Raw genomic sequence first — 19790 nt, forward strand, 5'->3', positions numbered from 1 at the left:
AAAATTGGTGATTGATTTTTTTCATCTGTTGGACCAGCTTACTGAAGGGATGGAATTGTATTGCATACGTGAATTGAAACACTAAGATAAGAAGTCTAGATCAGTTTTGGAGTTGGTAGCAGAAAGTCCTTCTGAGTGTCTTTATTATTATTGTTGACATTATTCATGGCTAATATGTGCTGATGGTTGCATTAAGCTTTTGGTGACTTGGTGACTACATGATCTAGCACTTCAAAACAAAACAACACTTTCATAAAAAATAAAACAGAAAAGAATCTATTTTACTTTCCAACCAATTTCGTTACCTCTAAAATTCAGTACCCAACTACTCATTTCAGAATAGAATCACAGTATGTATGAACGCTTTTTCGGTGATGTTCTTAGAAAAATGAAGAAGATGTTGGTTAATTCAGATTCCTAATGAAGAATATGTTGATGAACAAGTATTTCTACAAAAGAAAGTTTCGTTCCCACAAGGAACGTGAGAATCCATTCCCGAAAGTGACAAATTGTGTCTCGAAATGCAAAAGATGATGTCTCCACTCCACTTCGTTCAAGTAGATGATGTCATGGAGGTGCGAAATCTCAACACCAGGGTTGTGAGGTCAGAGTGGGGTGGGGGCGGGGGGCCATGTAAGTGAGATCGTAGCTTTTTGTTCGGGGGCACTGCGCAGGCGGTGCAACTGAGCGGGGGTTTGTTCCTTCGTAGGGTTTGGTTGTGTCGCTTGCGCGTGACCACCCTGGGAATTGTCGTCGTCGAGCTCGGAAGCTGACCGGATAGGAGTTGGCTTTGGCTTTTGGTCGGGTTGATGGTTAGAAGTCGTAGGGGCTGTTTTATTGAGAGACACGAGCGTCGGGAAATGGCGGTGCGTAGGTGTTCCCTTTTTTCATGCCCTCGAGCAATCTTCGAAGCTTGATTGCGTTGATTGACGCTGAAATGGCGGGTGGAGAAGACCAGAATTCGATGATGCCAAAGTTGTAGGTACAATAAGATGTGAATTCTGGGCGCGCTCGGACGCCAGGGTGTTGGGGAGTGTAGTCCCTGTGATGTGTATATACAGGCCCAGAGCAATTAGGTCCCTTCTTTATGCTGCTGGAGATGAAGTGAGTGGTTTCATTTCGCGAGGCTTTCTATTCTGTCAGGTTCGCAGGGGTATAGTATGAGCAGAGGGACGGAGAAAGACATATTGAGTGCCGGGCTTATGGAGTAGGTCAGTGGATGCGTCCCTAGGGTGTGCACAATGTCAGCATTCTGTGCCTTCTTTTTACAGTTTTTGTAGTGGTTTCTTGGTAGATGCGAGGTGTATGTGAGCTTTTCGAGTTTTTTTTTTTTTTTTTTTTTTTTTAAAATTATTATTACTATTATTATATAGTTTGTTTCCTTTGTTTCGTTTTCCGGATTTGTAATTTAATCACTCGCATGATGGTAGATGGAAGGTAAAATTTACATGACACCAAACGGAGTTTTGAACGATGATTTGGGTTTTGGAGCAGGCGATTCTGCACTGAGAGGGCTGGGTTGTCTGCTGGTTGCTAAATTTAAAAAGGTGGAGTCGGTAGAGGCCAGTGGTGAAGAGACGAAGAGTAGCAGGGCCAACGATCATTTGTACAGTCGCAAGAGTCGCGACGGTGAGGATCGGGAAGCGAAGAATGGTTGCATTAGTGCAGGAAGTGTGCACGGCATGCAACCGGGCGAGGAGAAGCTTGTTATACGAAAGCAGACGAGTCTTTCTGGGGTTCTAGAATCCTTGATGAGGTACTAGGTCCGTTTTACTGAGCTGTGGTTAATTGTGCTGTCTGTGCTGAATGATTGACCTCGTCGTAGATTTTCTATAAGTTTGGGAGCGCACACAATGCACTACATGCGTCGGGCCTTGTTAACGATCAGTTGTTGTTGGATTCGAAGACCCAGGGAGTGAGCGTGGAGCTTATCTTCAATTTTTTTTGTGGCATTTGATTCAGAGCTGGTGCCGCGAAAGTCTGAAATAATTCTTTTCGTGGGACGTTGTTTTCAGCAGCTGAGTAGTAACGTTAATTTTGTGCCCGTGCATTGGCTCAATGTAGAAATGCGGTCTGTTATCGTTGTTTGTCGGTCACAAGTGGTCGTGAGTGTACAATAGAGTCGGGAATGTCGACCTTGAAATTTGGCATGGATACGCCGCACGCTTCGTGCATTTAATTTATGTCCATCTCTAGTATACTCTTTGGACATTGACTTGATATGCCCCGTTTTCGTGAATATTGGGAGCACTGCATTGCTTATTTGAACGGGCTGTAGTCGATTCTTTGTGCGTTCACTTCGCATCGTTTCTTGGCAATGAAGAGCGAGCGTTGGCTTCGTAGGTATTGTACCGATGGGTTCCCCTTTGGATGGCAGTAGGGTTTTCAATGTTTGGTGTATTGCAGGCCGCAGCTCTTTGACCTGTAGAAGTAGCGATTGAGGACCGAAGCTTCAGATTGCTGGTGCTATCGGTATAGAGCTGTAGTATAGGTGAAGAGGGATTCTACTGCCCCAAATGCATGTCCATGGTTTTGCCCTACCTCCTTACGCTGGTTTCTCATCGTCCTCTCGGCTGAGTTTTGAACCAGCCACTTAGATGCCCTGCAGCTGAGGTAGGACTTAGAACAAGAAAGCATTATTGTCACCTGTGTGAAGGTTTGTCTACAACGATTCGTTTCGATTGGTTTTTTCTTGTTTGTCCTGAACTCGTGAAAGTGGTGCAGAGCAGGACGTAGCAACAGATTTCTGATACCTTCGTGTGTGTTTGTTTGTCGAGCAGTTTGGATTCCAAAGGAGATTTTATGGGCCCTTTGGATGGATTATCTTCATCGAATCTTTCGAAGGTAGCCGAAGCCCCAATGTGCCTTAGAATGATGCAAGAGAAGATTCGGACTCATCAGTATTCCACATTGTGCATGTTTGTGGTATGTTGAGTTAAGAGCAGGATGTTTTCATTGCGGTCTTGTATAGGTGGTTGAGTGGACAGTGAGTCTATTGAACATGTCGAGTCGTTTTTCAAACAGGAGTGTTGATTTCTGAACTTCTGCGGCCTCGTTAAATTGGGTGGAGAGAATTTGCTGGAGGCCGTTCACTAAGGCACGTTAGAAGTCGTAGTTGAAAGTGAGAGATGGTTTATGTATGTGTGGCCTGTTGTGCATGTGAACTTGGTTCAGTGTATCAGTTGTTTTATTCGCTTACTTACTTAAAGGGGGTTGAATGGTTAGATTTTCGGGTGAGATGATGATATGGTTCATTCGTGTGCACAGAATGATTTCGAACGGATATGTTACAACGCCCTGAGGTGTAATCAGAAGCGTAGCATTATATGGGCTGCTGCCCACAACCTTCTACGTCGAGGTAAGAAACAGTTAGAGCAATACGAGGGATACGGGGAGAGCTTAGTCGCATGGAACCAGACTGACTCCAAAATCAGCGTACCCGTGGAAACGAAATCGGAGAATGAGGAGGCCAAGGTTTGCCATCCCGAGAAGTCTTTGGTGTCCAAAGGAGTGAAGATGGCTATATGCAGCGCTACTACTGATTCAGTTGAAAGCAACCTACCATCTTCTGGAGGTGGCTCCAAGTGCAAGATTGCACTGGTTGGGAAGGGTAGTTGTTTGACGCCTAGTCTGAAGTCAGAGAAACGGGAGAATCAGATGAGTGAGATTGCGGAGCCATTCCAGTGTCCTACGATGGGTGCTGATTCAGAAGACACTTCAACTCACAAGGACAGTCCGAAGGCAAATGCTAGCAGGGTAATTTGGAGCGGAGAAATCAGTCGAAGGGCTTCAGAAGGAAAACCTGCTAATGGATCATCTGCAGTGGGCCAAACAGACAAAGACGTGGATGTAGAGGGGGAGAGGGATGTGGATTCGGCAAAGTGGCGATGGGACGCTGAAGGCGACGCAACAGAATCTTCGAGTTCGTATGGGTCGAGTGGAAGTTCGTTGGGAAGTGAAGTGAGCCCTGACAGGGCGCAGTGGATGTTCGAGGCCGAATCAAGTTTACGCGATGGCAACGGAGCAGTCGGGCTGATCGAAGACGATTATGGTGTTTTCACTGGCGAAAGGTACAGCTTGACTTTGTGACTGGTGTAAAGCATGTGAAAGTCTTTGGTGGCAACTGTGATGACCGGATGGTTGTCCTATATTGAATTCTAAGCAGAGGATTTAGGGTGGGTACTGTGAAAAGAGAGAAGAAGGTGCTGGACGCAGAGTGGAAGCAGACTAGGCGCGGCATTGAGTGGAGATGTCATTGGTTGGAATTGAAAACGCTGGCGATCCAGGCGAAATTAGCTCAATACGAGAAAGTGTTGAAGAAAGCACAAGGTGAGAAGGTCTGGAAATGGAATGGAGAGGTCGGTGAAGAGTTATGCTCTCGAACGGTGCCGGTGAAGATTTTGCGAAATCATCCAATCGTTCATCACAAACATCGGAGGAGGGCCGAGGGCGGCCATGATGTGGATTTGGGAAAGCATCCTGTGTTCTCACGATATGGTACTGAAGGAGAGGCTGGAAGTGCATTTGCAGTTGGATTGTGTGATTTTGTGAGTGGGCACAGAGATTTAGCAAGTGTCTAGTGTGAGCACTGTTCATGCTCAGCATGCTGATTTTGTATCATTACGACGAAGAGTTATGAAATACATTTGTACACGTTCCGGTGCATACGGAAATTTGCTACACTTTATGGGATGTAGTGTTTGAGTAGTAAGCTGTGGCATTGTGCGTTGATTAGGTGATGCGTGTGATTTCATGGCTGGTCGCTGAGTTCACAACCCACATGGCAGTGTTACGTTTTGGTAGGTGTTGTAGCGTAGACTTTATGTAAAGAAGTATCAAGAACTTGATGATTGTGGTGGGTACGAAAATAAAGTATGAACTTGATGTATTTAACTTGGGCTCAGTATGATTAGAGCAAGGAGCGGTTAGCACATGCACTCATTTATTATGGGATCTTTTGCTGCAGAGAAAAGGAAGACCCAGCGCAACTCGGACAGTGGCTCAGGTCTAAGAAAGGTGGATAGGGGGGAAGTGCAACAGACAGAGTTTGAGGGTGTGTGTCTACCTCCACTTTGCATGCCATTCACATTATTTTAGCAGCGTCATTTTTTTTGGTTGTGGGACGTTAACACGATAGCACTTGTTAACAAGGTGCAGCAATTCGAAGGAGTGGCAGCTGGTAGTCCAGTTGAATGATATTTAGGGAGTTGTTATCTGAGGGTCACTGTCGGAGCCTCGTTGGCAGACCTTGTGAGTGGCTTGTGGTAATCGACGCATTTTGTTCCCTGACTTAGCCCTAAGCATGAACGTGTAGAGTTACTTGGCTGGATGAATTGATCGATAGTTTGCAATCTCGCAGTGGTTTTGAACTGATTTGATATGGTTTGTTGCGCAGTGTCTGAACCAGAATCCACGTACGAGAGGGAAGACGTGGAATTGCAACCAGGTGCAGAAAATGCATTCGAAGGGCAAGATTCCATGGAGCAACTTTTGTGGCAAGTGGAAGCTTTGCAAGTGCGCGTGAGGAAGCAAAAGCACTTACTGAGGAAAGAAGCAGCTGCACGAAAGAACATTTCAGTTGGTTGTAAGGACGGTAGTGCACTGAGCCTCTCACCGCATGCGCTTCCTCAATCCCCTCAGAAAGGTAACGCGTCTACTCAAGCATTGCCTTGTCCGAAAGGTGTAACACGTGCAGGCCCCCTATCGTCCTCTAGTGGCAGTTTGGGAAGATCAGGTTCAGGTGCTGGGCTGGCACGACGTAAGACGGCAGATTATGACATCAGCAACATGGTGATGCCCGCAAACGTGGGTACCACCTTTGTGGAGCAAATACGTCATGTGGACATTGAGACACCATTGTGGAGGGTGGCCGAAGATGCAAACCCAGCAGTGCAGCACTTGGAAGCTTCATCCAGCGATGAGGTAGGTCAAGCACGGCGGTATTGGATTGCTCTTACGTTTTCGAGGATTATATGGCGTGTGTTCTCTCACCGTCGACCGAATTTGCTGCGCACGGGATGTGTTTACTGGTTACGTGTGAATGTTACTATGTAGGGGTTTCGCGTCCTGGCTGGGCTGCAGTAGTTCGAGTAGATCAGGGATATGTGAAAGGAGTTTATAAAAGTAAATGGGTCAGAGCTCGTGGGTCTTTTGTCACAGTTGATGGTTAGAATTGTGAGGGTTAGGCAATGCGTAATGTATGGGTAACTTTGGAGGCTGAACAACTCAAAAGCTGTGCTGCCCTGGAATCTGGGTTCTTGTGCGTGGAAATTTGATTAATGTGTATAGTTCGGTTCTTATTTGGGACTGTTTAACTATTGTCTCTTGGGTTCTATCGTGAACAGGAGACGGAAGATGAGCACTATCAAAGTCGACACTCTGTGATGGAGACGCTGGAAAAGCTGCAACGGTACATGCCCCGTCCGAAGAAAAGTGTTGGCGACATTCATACTGTTGGAAAAGGGAAGTTGAAGGTGGGAAGCGGGAAGAGTGCGGTTCAGATGGGTGGCAAGGGCAGCAGTGCAGGCTCCGCTCTTCCCAGTGGTCCAAGTGGCACTTTGGCACGGTCGGCTGACAATATACCTAAAAGGCAACGTTCAAATCGGAGTGTTGTTCGCAGACCACTGGCGTCTTTAGCAAATGCTTCAGCTGCGCAGACTAAGTCCACAGAGGGTATGAAATCTGAACCTGTTAAGAGTGAGGTATCAAGGAAGGCTGGGGGTGTGGATCTCTTGCTCGTTGGGAATTGGAATACCGCATTTTCTGGGGCAGAGTGAACCCGCGTCGTGGATCGCATGGAAGAGGACTAGGAAGTAGCGTGATGCTGCATTAGCGTGTGCTTTTAATTGTGACAGAATGATAAGTCCATCATTTTTGTGGTAAAGTAGGCTAGATCACGTTTAGCTGGAGATGATAACGGTCGACGGCCTGTAACATTTGTAGCTTATTTCCACCGAAGTTGTGGCACAGTGCACCGTGCATTTGGATATGAAGAGTTCTATGCTGGTCTCGCTGTGACTAACTTGGTCGATGCTGTACAGTACTGTGCTGAATTTTTGCTGGTATATATTGTTCTGAGATTCTTTGGCCATATCTGGCAGAATATGAGAGATGTGATCTGTTTGTAGATTAATCTTGCTTCTTGTGATAGGGTGTCGATTGATGTTGAATTTTGATTATTATTACAGGGTTGTTTTGTGGCTCTAATGTTGAATGTGTAGTCCTAATTTTTTATTAGACCTATTACGTTGAGTGGTGACTGCAATGCATCATGATACAGCTTATAAGTTGCTGTTTATCTCGCGATTGATGTATGATGCTGTATGTGAGACATTGGTTACAGTGACTGTTTCGCCGCAGTCACCTTTCCATCGCGTAATTTTGTCCGGAGATTTTCGGGGCATCATGTCAAACCTGGAGCAGAGTTCGATGTGTGAAAATGAAATGCCACCCCTCCATGTCATCGCAAGTTTACCGATTTCTGTTCTCGAGGACACTCAAGTCTTCAAGTTGCTATAACTGAGCACAGCTTGAAGGGGTATCGATTTCTGTGATCATTGATGCGCTTCGATTTTGACTTATTAGACGGTATCAGTAAATGTCGTACTGAAGAAGGTTACTAGGTACAGTCTTGTTCAAATTCTCTTATTTAACGTTTTTGTAGGGGTGTGATATTTTGTTCTATTATAATCCTATTTGATTTGGTTTTTGAACAATTGTGGCTTGTTAATTTATCTACTGAATATAAAACTCCCTTACGTTTTCAAACTTTAAAGCTTTACTCGTGCCTCCTCACTTCAAACTTTGATACTGAGCCTTTATGACACTTTCAAAGATGTTAAATTAGTTTCAAAAACGTTTTTTTGATAAATAAATAAACAAATAAATAAATTTTCTAGTCACAAGTTTGAATTTGCCTAACAACCACTGCATGTTAAACATGGCACTGACTATATTTAGAATATTATTCAAACAAACATTGAGTTTGATTAAAACGATATAGATGTAGAACTGGTTGTAAGCATGAGCTTCAATAGCACATTCCATGCACTTGTAGTGAGGAGGGTGTCTTGTGGATGGATGTTCCCTTGGACAAGGCTCTAGATCTCTTTTCTTTGCATGATTTTATATTAACCCTATTTGCAATGAGGATTTACGTGAAACAAATTTAGAAACCAAAAAATTACAATGCATTTCAAAGTTTTAGTATATCCATATCCATTTTAAACTTTTGCAATTATACTAATATAAAGATGTAAACAAAATAAAAAAGGATTCATGATATTACAGATGCTTTGAGTGCTCAATATCCATAGTAAATCAATAGTTACACTATGATTTTGATTTCTGAAGTAAAAACATATCCCATCCAAAGCCTTCATGATTGATTGAGTTTATGATGAAAACATCTGTATGAAAATATACCCAAGATTAAAAGCTGTACCTGCAATCTAGTTAAGTACCGAAGACCAATACTTCAATAATTGCTTGAAGATTATGTAAGAGTTGACTTGATCAATATTCTGGACACAAATTTCAAGATGTCAGAAGAATACACTAGTCATCAGAAATGCAAGAGTTTCCGAGAGCAATTATAAATGTCTTCGGAAGAATGATACTCGTGGCAGTTAAATTAGCCTGAAACTAAATCCTGTACTCAATAGCCATGTAATGCAGCCTAGACGTTAATTGTATCAAGGCCACTGAAACAAAGATATTATTGGAGTTGGATTAGCTCAAGGTCGCATCAAACTTTGATCACTAAATAAGCAATGGTTAGAGCTTGGAATAAACCTCAGCACTATCCGATAAGTAACATAATCTGATAGTTCCGTTTCATCAAAATTGGATTTCGCTAATGTTTGACTCCAAGAACTCATGCTTCTGCTAGTGTCAAGCGGGGCACAATATTCATGGATTGAAGTTCCTGAAAGAAAAAATCACACACAACCACTTTATTAAGAACAAAGTAAGAGAAACGATACGTGATGGAGGGTACCGACGACAATTTAAAATACAATCTTAAGGTGGAAAATGAAAGACTATTCGTTGGAATTTTCTTCCTTTCGGACGGTCTGTTGACTCAAGGAAGCAAGGGGCAACGGAGATCGTATTCTAAAAAATACTAAGCTTATTTATGTTATGCAAGTTTAAGATTTCTATGAATACCCAGCAAATACGAGCAATACTCCAGTTTACTACTAAACCATCTCAAACTGTTTGATTTGACCAGCGAGTTGGGCATTGGCAATACTGTTTTACTTGGGAGCAATCAATCATTGAAATCGACACTGAGGCATGCGATCAATAAAATAACGAGAGCAAGAATAAGAACAGTCGAGAAACAAACAGATGATAAATTGGAGAGAATTACCTGAAATAAAAGTTTACAAGCATACGGGAGTTTCATTGTTGCAATATTATCACCACTCTTACAAGTAGAACACAAACAAATCTTAAGCTTGTGATGGTAGTAGCCAATCATCCCACACTTTGTGCACACCTGCCACACCATGTTAATTTACAGATCAGTGTATCACAAGAATAGAGAATGTGAACGCCGAGAGCAAATGATATCAGGTACTTTTCAACCAAACTAGAACCACCCAGAACCGAAGCTGTGAAAACAAAAGATACTTAAAATACATGGAAAAAAATGAATACCTGAATTTGAAATTGATCACTGGATATCATAAGACGTTCCAATATCATCATACTAGCACCATAAGCTATCAAACAATCACGCTCCATTTCACCAAGCCTCAAACCTGCAAGAGAGTGGCAACAGATATATAGAGAACTGCCAGGAAATTGGTGATCTATTAGCAAATATTAAAAGTAGAATTAATTACCTCCTTCTCGGCTTCTTCCTTCTGTGGGTTGTCTGGTGAGTACCACCCGAGGACCTCGAGCACGCGCATGCATTTTGTCCAAAACCTGATGCAGAACAGGCACGTAGTGCGAGCAGAAGCCATGAGCACATATTGGAGTATACTAGAATTTCATAATTCAACATGAACAGAAAAAAATTCAATCGACATCATTGTACTAGACAAGCAGATTCTTACCATATGCTTCAGCTTCTGATAATAAATAGGTCCCATGAATATATAAGCTTGTAAAGGGCTCCCAGTAATACCTGCAAAAATGTATTTAAGATCAATGGAGTCGAAGTGAGCAAGAACTGAACTAACTAAATCAGACCACAGGTAAATATAACACATCGAAATTGCTAGAACATTTCAAATGCAAACCTGAGTATATAAAATCCTTGCCACTATAACTAAAGCCGTGCTTCACCAAGGTTGCACTGTCAGCCACAAGCGGGGATTAGTTCCAATATGAAATACAAGAATTTAAGTGCTTAACTAAAGATAAAGAGGAGAGTGGGGGATTGCTGCTAAAATGTATACAAGGAAAATACGATTCTCAAGTTTGAGTGTTGTGCTCTCAGAGCACAGTGAATTAACACTGCCATCTGAATCACTAGCATCACAAAAGCCTTAAAAGAACCAAGACGAGTACCTGATAGTTGATACTTTGTCAGCATGACCACTAGGCTCACCAAAAGCACTTCCATAGTGAAACTTGCCATTATGCAATCCTGCCTTCCCTCCAAGAAGCTCTATCATTTTTCCAACGGTCATTCGACTGCCAGTATCGAAAGCGACAATCAGCACGACAGCAGTTAATGCGTACATTTGCACTCTAATTGTTAAAAGTAATACTTAACTACCAAACTTCTGAATGAAGAGATGCATGATTTGTAAACGGGAAGATATCCTATAACGTAGTAGTAAAAAAATAAAAGAATGGTACAACTTCCAACACAAGGACTAGCGATGCGTGTGTTTTTTTTTTTTTTTTTTTTTTTTTTTTTTTTTTTTTTTTTTTTTTTTTTTTTTTGTTACCAAACTCAGCTATCAACCTAATCTGCATAAGGTGGGTTATAGAAGCAAACCTGGGAAATCCATGAGGATTCATAATCAAATCTGGGCAGATCCCACGCTCGGAAAATGGAAAATCTTCTTGCTGAACAATAGTTCCACAGACACCCTTCTGCCCGTGTCTGCTACTAAATTTATCACCAACCTGAAGCCACAAAATATGCACCGACATAAATTAGCAAATCGTTACGATAAATATTGTCAAGGGCACAAAAATTGTACTAGATTCTTAAATTATGATAGAGAACAAAGGAGTACCTCTGGACGTCTCGTCTGACGAATAAGACACTTGACTACAAAGTGGTTCTCATCGTTGCTTGTAAGTAAGACCTTGTCCACAACTGCAGTTTCTCCAGCTGCTCCTTTATAGGTTTGTGGTGTCCTCTTGTAAGCCCTGAGCATAAATATTTCGGTTAGCTACTAAAACAGCATGAAAAGTCTGTCGCATCAGTAAGTGGAGCTTAATTTGAAAAAAAGATATCAGCAAAATCGCAGCGTCTTATTTACTGGTAAGCCACTTGAAGTTTCTTACGAGTCAGGCAAAGCCATGGGATTGTTGACATTGTTTCTAGTATCGATTGGGCTTTGCTTGTTCACGTAAATGTCTCCGGGACGAATCATCTCCCCAACTGCAGCAATGCCATCGTGATCTTGCAGCTGTACAACAAGATTACAGATTAGCACATCACAGTTCAGTCCACCACGATTACCTTAACACGGTAACATACTGAAAAAACTTGCCATAGTTAACTTGTACACAATAACCATTAAGTAGGCGGTAATCTCTACTTACCTGCTGACGTGCAACGACTTGGACACCTCCTTTTGCTGAGCTTTGCAGTTCAGGAGCCATAATTCGGTCTGCAGTACGATTTGCGTACTTCTTCATGGGAACTACACTCCTACCATATGATCATGAATATTATCCTCAAAGTCAGTAAAGCTGCTTAAACACCAAAATAACATAAATAAAAATTCAAGCTTCAAAAAATTACTTGTGGAGCTTACTTCTTAATTACAATACAACGACCAAATCCTCGGTCTAAAGATGACTTATTCATCACTATAGCATCCTCAATATCATAGCCACTGTAACTCATGACTGCAACAGTTGCATTTTGCCCAGCCCCGAGCTTGTCATAGCCAACCTGTAATAAAAAGAAACAACGCTCCATTAGACAACTTGTTTAGAAAGCAAGAGGTCCTAACAAAATTACCCTCTTACTGCTGGATCTATCTGAAGATAATCTAGACTAAAACTGCTAAAGTTTCTTGTTAACACAGGCTGTTAACTAAGTATTATCTCTATCTGCTATCCACAACACTTTGTTCGCTGAACCGTCATAACACTCGGATTGAAGAAGCTGACAAAATAAAATATACGAGCTGTTCTTACCAGCTCAATGCTCTTGGTAGAAAGCAGAGGTCGTTGTGGGTACACAAGGAGGTAAAGCAGTGTGTCCATCCTTTGCAACTGCACGATCATATACCCGAGTCTCAAAACATTTCAGGAATTACAATCATCAAAATCATAATACCTATTTATTTACTAATTTATTTATATTATTAGTTTTTGTGGCCTCACATCACCTTATGTGATTACAAGCGAGAGAAGAGGAGAGAGTGATCTAATGTAACGAAAGGAAGAGCTAGATAAGATCACCTGATTATAAGCAATGTTTCCCATTGCTTGTTTACCCATAGCACACTGTCATTCATAAAATGTGAAAGTAGTTAGCAAATATAACAAACACAAATTTAATACGAACCTTTGATTGAAGAAGCATCTTATCATGCAAAGAGCCAATAATAGTACCTGATATGTGTTACGGGGAGATTGATTGTGATGTGGATAAGGTATAAGGCCAGCACAAACACCCAATATTGTAAAGGGCTCGATTTCAATGTGTGTAGTATCAGGTGTAGCATCTCCTTCATAAAGTGCGATCTGTTTCAATATTAACATTCATCAATGTAGCTACTCTTAAAAAGAAAATTCAAGAAAAGCACTAGTAAGAATAATAATAATAATAATGATAAAAATGTTAAAGAACCATCTCTTCAGCAAGTCATGGTTCTTTCGTTCAAAGAGAAATAAGGAAACTGAAGAATATACCAAACTATTATTCTCCTCGTTCACGTCCAAATACTCAACAAGACCTTCTCGTAAGAAGTCATCAAAAGTGCGAAAGCCATCCTGAACCAGAATTTCATGTTCTTCATTAAAAAATAAAACATAATACTTCATATATACAAACGCAATTTTCAAAAGGCAATTAAACCATCAAGCATCCCTCACACTTCTGACATGTCGCACATTCTGCAAAGAAAGCTGTAAAGAAATTCATTTACATGTATAGATATCAAGAGATAACTTATCATTAAAAGAACGAGAAATGTGGGGTGTATTATCGTTTGTTTGACTCACCTTCAGTTCTTTCATATGATGCTCCTTGACTCGAGATACACCTTTGTCAGCTATTACAAGGGGCCGACAAACTCGACCTCCATCGGACGCAATTTGGATGTTCCGCTGCTTGCATCAGTAACTCACATCCATTACAAAACGCAGTACGAAGTGCTTTACGAATATGATATAAGGTGCTTAACAGAGAAAATGAACAAAACCAAATAAATGAAGTTATATCAGGAATAGATAATCGATTCACATGAAGCTATGTAACAGATAGTGACTCTTGCACATACGTGTTTAGGATTGACATGTACGCTAACAAATTCTCCAATTTTTCCAGCCCGACGCAGTTTTCTCAAAACCTCTGCAAATCGCTGGAATCACAAAGATTGAATCAAAACAAAAACAATAAAAAAATAAAGAGAAAAAGAAGATTGAATTGATTTGCGTCATGTTCATGCACCCACTTTGCATACTGAAACGCACTACTCTTTAACAGCCTTCTGTACCAAAGGGAAGGTATGTGAAAGGTCAATCGGATTATACATTTGGACGCCGATGAACACCCAAAATAGTTCCATTGAAAAATACTAGGTATGTTTTGGGAGAATGAAGTTCTTCTCCTGATAACAAGGATAAATCTTCTACTCCCAACGTTGTGCACTGCCATTACAAAAATTCATGTTGTTACGATCCGCTTCAAAGACATGCACAGAGCCACGCTAAGCTAGACACAGAAAAGAAGCACAGAAGAAAGTCATCGAGATTACTTAAGCGTAAAACAATCACCCATAAATCATGACTAGAATCATTACATTTACGATTCAAGACCACATCATCCACACATCCTCATAAGTGGAACCGTACCAGCTCAATTAAGGGAGCCTCCTCTTCATCAGTAGTTACATGAGTCATGAGACTCAAATTCTTCACAAGTCCACATGCCTCTCCTTCAGGCGTATCACAAGGACACAACATTCCCCACTACAAACAACATGCAAGGAAAGAGTTTAGATGCAAGGAGGAGGAAAAATAATAAAGAAGATAAAAAGAAGAAGCAGAAGAAGGATGCCAGTGGAAAGGTCGGACAATCAAGATATACTTCTGCAGTACGATAGAAAATAATCAAATTCGTAAAGCATAAGACACTCAATTGTTGGCCACAACATCTTCAAACTCAAACCAATAAGCCTTCTCTCTTCCAAAACAAGTTCAAACCACCAAGGATCATGAATTGAAGTGACCATTTGAAGATCACAAACTACATTGTGAAGGCTTTGAACCACTCTGATGCAATACCTGGCTTGGTTGAAGTGCTCGTGGTCCACTAACTTTGCGGGTTTTCTCAAACTGGGACGAAATCCTTGTCATGTGACCCAGCGCAGCAATAAACGATAGTCTTGAGACTACCTGCGCAAATAAAATTACACTTCAATCACAGATGATACCATACTGACCATTATACAAAACAGCTGTCGGCCTTCACTGCTCTACTAAATTTAACCATAAGTTGCAAGCATTAACTTGGTGCAAGCAATAAATACAAATATTAGAGATATACCTGAGTGACACCTTTCCGATCCATCTTGAATCGCTTCACTGCCCAATTCCCGCTTGATATTGCATGCTCCAACCCGTTCGTCAATGTATCTGGTCGTATTAGCTGGCATGATACAAAATAATTGGCCGAACTTAGTTTAACAGTAATCATTTAAAGAATGCAATCTCAATATGCAGGTAAGATCTAGAATATCCCCTTCCGAAAATGTGACTTCCACAGTAAAATAATATCATATGAAGATGGATTACCTTGATGATATCAAACTGAGTGGATCTATTTGCTTTGCTCAACGTGGCATCCATTGATTTCTTCAGTTCAGCATTCATTCGCTTAAACAAATCCTGTGGACCATACTAGACAGCCTTAAGCACATAGCGTTGAAATATAAATAACAATCTATACCCATATAGGAACCCATGCAAGGTAGAACACGAAAATTTTCAGATAAATCCACAAAAGTAGGCATTGCCATGTATGAAGCTCTACTTTTTTACATTCCTGCATTTGTAAAACTAAGGTTGCTTCAATCGTCTCCTACTTTCCGGTTACCAAGCCTGTCTTATCAAATGGAAAGATTAGAAGTAAGGGTACGAGGTTCAAACCTCAAATAACAGCGAAAGCAGCTGCCCAGCAAGTTCCAACCGCTTATTACCAACATAATCCTGAACATTAAGAGAAAAGGTGAGTTTTGAGTAATATTAAGTTAGGAGGTTAAATAACATAACAATCACTAATGAGGCAAGCTTCAACCACACCACAATCGTCTCAAGTAATGCACTTGAGATCAGGTTTCAAATTAATAGACAAATAGGCTTGCCAAAACAGATCAGAGGATCGTTAATCAATACAGTTCAGCACAAAATGTGTATTTCGATAATATTCTACACTAATCACAGTATGTGGCAATTCAACACACCAGCTCACACGCATACATGATATGGAGGGAATAATACTAACCATGTCATCAACAGCTTCTCTGTTGAGCATTGCTTCAAGCATCTTACGGATAATGACTGCAAGGTATATGCACTTCGCTCGAAAATCAAATTGATGCACCTGAGGAGACGAAGAAATAACTATCATTCTCCAATGAACCACGCTGAAACTATAGAAATTTTGCCAATTACCTGTGAGAGACGATTTGATTTACCTACACTTGAGTTGATAAGCTTGAACAAGCGTTATTATATGACTTAAGATCATAACTTCCAAAAGAAAATGATTAGAAACTTTGACATAGATGCATCTTAAGTAGGATGGTTGGTGATTACAGGAACATGAGCTAACACCACCGTTGCGAGAATGTCACGAGCCTCGTCCACCTATGCAGAAGTATTGCCCTCAGCAATTAGGAAGTGATCAGCAAGAAAAGAGCTTAAAAAAAACAAGAGTCAATGACCATGTACATTATTACTTTCAGGAATTGAACAAAATTAAACAAAATTCCACATTCGAACATACCTTGGTTCTCTTCTGTTTTGTGAACATGTTTCTGCTTCTAACCTGAGGACGGACGAAAGAGAGGTTTGTAAGAAAAATAGAGAAATAGAAAAATAAAGATTTGTTGAAGACCCCCACGACCAACCAGGCAGTCTTGTAGATACCCGAGGCCAATTCTTACAACAGTGAGCTTTGAGAAAAAAAGATGATCTCACCGCATTACACACACACCCTCTTCAAAGTAAAGAATGTCATTCACGAGTAAATGAACACATGAACAAACGAAGGAGAACGTGAAGCGCGATAATGTAATCAAAAAGCCTTGGTGGTGCATATATGACTTCTTTGCATAAAATCACAATATATCTCTACACATCAAGAGCTTATAACATGTTTAAGGACATTGCAACACGTACCTTCGAGCCTAGGTACTCAAGCGCCTGGTGACTGGTGTATATTTTAAGAGCAGCACATTCCTATATACAACAACGAATATCAGTACCATCAACAATTTTCTGCAATCCAGTTGTCAAAAAGGTGGTAGGATCATTTGAGTCAATTTCGTAAAAAATAATAAATTATAACCCATTAATATTATATATATATATATATACACAACAGTCAAGTAAAACTCAATATAATTGACACTGTACCTGTAATGAAGGATTAAGTATTCCAGCATACTTCGGATCTCTACCCACCATCTGCACAATTTCTTGGTCCGACTCCATGCCCATTGCTCTCATCACCACAACAATAGGTATCTAAAAACATTTGAACGTTTGCTTTCAGAACACCAAGACTTCCTATGTTTGCTTCACTCTCATCAAATCTACGAAAAAAAGGTCTAAACTTATAATATGAGCCTCTGATAATATATGCTCCAGTTTTTCTGCAAAGATATAATTGACGATACGTCAATATGAATGCGTAGAACATACATCATCGCCAAATGTGTTGTGGCGAAGGTAAATTCGCTCATGCTTCACCACCATGTTCGTCTTACTCTTCCGTTCATGAGTACTACTTGTCACTGATGCAGCCACACTACAAGCAACAATTCCGTTAACTCATGTACAAAGTTTATCAGGATAAATAAATCTAAAGTTTTCATAAATTCAGTCCACGACCAACTTCCACAACCTCCAATCGAAGTGAAACCTTAGCGGAACAACCGTGTCGAAGGAATCCAGTGGAGGAACTAAACTAATACATCAAGTCTATCTGAATGATAAAGATGACGGACAATAAGAGGGTGAGAAAACTGAAAAGAATCTAAACTATTATGTTCCTGAATCGTTCAAACTTTGGAATCATCCTTCTTCCTTACCTGCCACTGCTGTCCGTTGTAATGATTATTCGATTCTTCGATAGCTGTTCCTGAATCAGGATGACCTTTTCAGTTCCTTTGACCACAAAATAACCACCTGGATCAAGAGGGCACTCCCCTACTTTGGCTAGTTGGGCTTCGTTCTTTCCAGCGAGGATGCACCGAGAACTTCGTAACATAATGGGCATCCGCCCTATGTTGATGCTTCCCTGAGTGCATAATGACAGCAAGTCGCATCAGCTTAATGTTATCCAAGATTTCTCCATTAATTGTGTATGCAACTAATATCAACGAATATAAATATGGTGAGTCATGTCCATTCACTCCTAAAATCTGAAACCCTGAATTAAATTCCTTCAGTACCCACAAGTACTCACAACAGCATTCAAGTTCTTGCACTGTCGGAATTGATTTCACAGAAAGAGACAAAGAGCCCACGAAATCGCACCTCTTGCTTTCCATCCTTCCCTTTTCGCACAACAACCTCTTTCCCTCTGGTATACTCCACGTCCACACTTATCGGCGCTGAATAACTGTATTTAAAAAAAAAAAAAAAGATCTGAATCAGAAGTGTTCGGGATGGTCCTAGTACTCACAACGTTGCAATGTATAAAATTCAGATAACATAAACTCAAAAGGTATTAATACACACATATTCTTAGAAACATTTCCCACTTTCCCAACCCATTGGACACCGAATTTGTGAAAAATCCAACTACCCACTCCATTGAGATCACTGTGTAAAACCGAATACAACTAGAACGACCAGCAAGCCAAGACGTACGTCATGTCGCGGAGGCGGCATTGCTGAGGTGTGATAGGCTCGTAAATGTAGTCTTGCTCCACACATGGCTCTCCCACAAAAATATCCAAGTATCTGGGATCAATGAAATCCAGTTTACAAATCGCAATGCAACACAGCAACACGCAAATGAGGATCGAGCAAATACTGATAAGCTACATCATCTAAAAACAACGTAAATACTCACTTCAAGTAGAAATTGGCGTCTACGTCGGAGGTCACTTTCTCGTTCCCCTGAGCATGAATGATCTTCTTAATTTCGCAGTTGATGAAGTAGTTGAAGGAGTCAATGTGCTGTTTCACCAGTCCTCTTACCTGTAAACCCCAAGCACAACAAATACTCTAATTCTCAATTCCACGAATCCCAAAAACCCTAAAACCCTAATCAGACAGCACCAATCCTAAAACCCTACAACCTCAAGAATTGCGCGCTAGGTAGAGCGAGCACCTTAAGAAATGAAGGCAAAAGCTGAAACTTGTCAACAGCGGTCTTCACTGGCGCTTCCAATCCTTCCTTATGGCTGTGAGAGGCACGAACCACCAAAACCATATATCACTAGCCCAATAAACCCCTAACCTGAACTCCAAATCCCAAATTTGAACAAAAATTGAAAATCAGCAAGTCAAACGAGTTTGGCATGAAAAGAATTCAAACCTAGAAACGATGTTATCACCATCGTCCACCTCATCAGCCTTGCTGACCCCCATGATAAGGAATAAACCGCCGCTTGGGAGTCAATCAGAATTGGAGGCCAAAACTTGTACTTCTCTAAATCATACCTGAATCAACTCAGCTACAAGCATAACATCAAACAGAATCTAAGACCAGGACGGTGGAAGACAAGCCCCGAAACTCGACGCGAATCTCACTATAATCAACCTAGGTCCAGAGCCAAACTGCATGAGAAGGCACAATCCGGAAAATTTTCAGTCTGAATCCCAATTCGGATATTACAGACACGAATCCAACAATAGCAATTATCAACAACACTCCCTATATCTATATAATCGGCTCGCTCACCAGTCAGATTGTCTCTTGGAGTGGTGCGGCAACAAACTGAGGAATCTTTGGAGCGTTTCTGCAAAGGTGGTGATTTACTTTAGAGCGTGGGTGTGGAATCACGCATTCACACAGAGCACCGCATGAGGTTTGTCGATTGCAGTGCGAAGTATCGGAGCAACTTCCAAGACAACAACCGATCAATTTTTTCTTCACATAAATCGAGTTCGGCACCTTGTCACGAGGATATATTTTCCTTTCTTCTTGCGAGGGACCAAGTTCTGTGCGCGAGATGGTG

General features: G+C 41.2%; 2 protein-coding genes across 5 annotated transcripts; one reads left to right on the forward strand and one right to left on the reverse strand.

The window, feature by feature from the left end:
• Positions 1 to 937: 937 nt before the first annotated feature.
• LOC112295188 (uncharacterized) lies at positions 938 to 7090 on the forward strand. The gene is made up of 9 exons (XM_090244266.1): positions 938 to 978; positions 1062 to 1143; positions 1431 to 1756; positions 2781 to 2925; positions 3268 to 4070; positions 4193 to 4497; positions 4967 to 5053; positions 5396 to 5922; positions 6345 to 7090. The coding sequence occupies exons 1-9, from the start codon at positions 938 to 940 to the stop codon at positions 6774 to 6776; spliced, it is 2748 nt and encodes a 915-aa protein (XP_090100392.1). The 3' UTR covers positions 6777 to 7090.
• Positions 7091 to 8255: 1165 nt separating this feature from the next.
• On the reverse strand, positions 8256 to 19763 carry LOC112295187 (DNA-directed RNA polymerase III subunit 2). Of its 4 annotated transcripts, none has more exons than XR_002973593.3 (38): positions 19514 to 19763; positions 19148 to 19272; positions 18941 to 19013; positions 18680 to 18807; positions 18475 to 18567; positions 18139 to 18223; positions 17691 to 17899; positions 17302 to 17407; positions 17014 to 17124; positions 16777 to 16836; positions 16382 to 16423; positions 16192 to 16242; positions 15878 to 15976; positions 15523 to 15582; positions 15169 to 15261; positions 14921 to 15022; positions 14659 to 14769; positions 14227 to 14343; positions 13906 to 14022; positions 13653 to 13733; positions 13375 to 13479; positions 13063 to 13143; positions 12763 to 12894; positions 12610 to 12654; positions 12343 to 12420; positions 11955 to 12094; positions 11740 to 11848; positions 11479 to 11603; positions 11205 to 11340; positions 10961 to 11091; positions 10525 to 10650; positions 10254 to 10309; positions 10068 to 10138; positions 9852 to 9936; positions 9664 to 9767; positions 9374 to 9502; positions 8794 to 8926; positions 8256 to 8522 (listed from the first exon to the last, which is right to left on the reverse strand). XR_002973593.3 is itself a non-coding variant. In XM_024546428.3 (36 exons), the coding sequence occupies exons 1-36, from the start codon at positions 19198 to 19200 to the stop codon at positions 8876 to 8878; spliced, it is 3495 nt and encodes a 1164-aa protein (XP_024402196.1). In that variant the 5' UTR covers positions 19201 to 19396; the 3' UTR covers positions 8534 to 8875. The 4 variants fall into 4 exon arrangements, 1 of the variants encoding a protein (XP_024402196.1); XR_002973592.3 differs by having other exon boundaries at positions 19148 to 19286; XR_002973591.3 differs by lacking the exon at positions 19514 to 19763 and having other exon boundaries at positions 19148 to 19396.
• Positions 19764 to 19790: the final 27 nt, after the last annotated feature.

This window comes from Physcomitrium patens, chromosome 18 (genome assembly GCF_059467195.1).
Source record: "Physcomitrium patens ecotype Gransden chromosome 18, ASM5946719v1, whole genome shotgun sequence".
Classification (NCBI taxonomy): Eukaryota; Viridiplantae; Streptophyta; class Bryopsida; order Funariales; family Funariaceae; genus Physcomitrium; species Physcomitrium patens.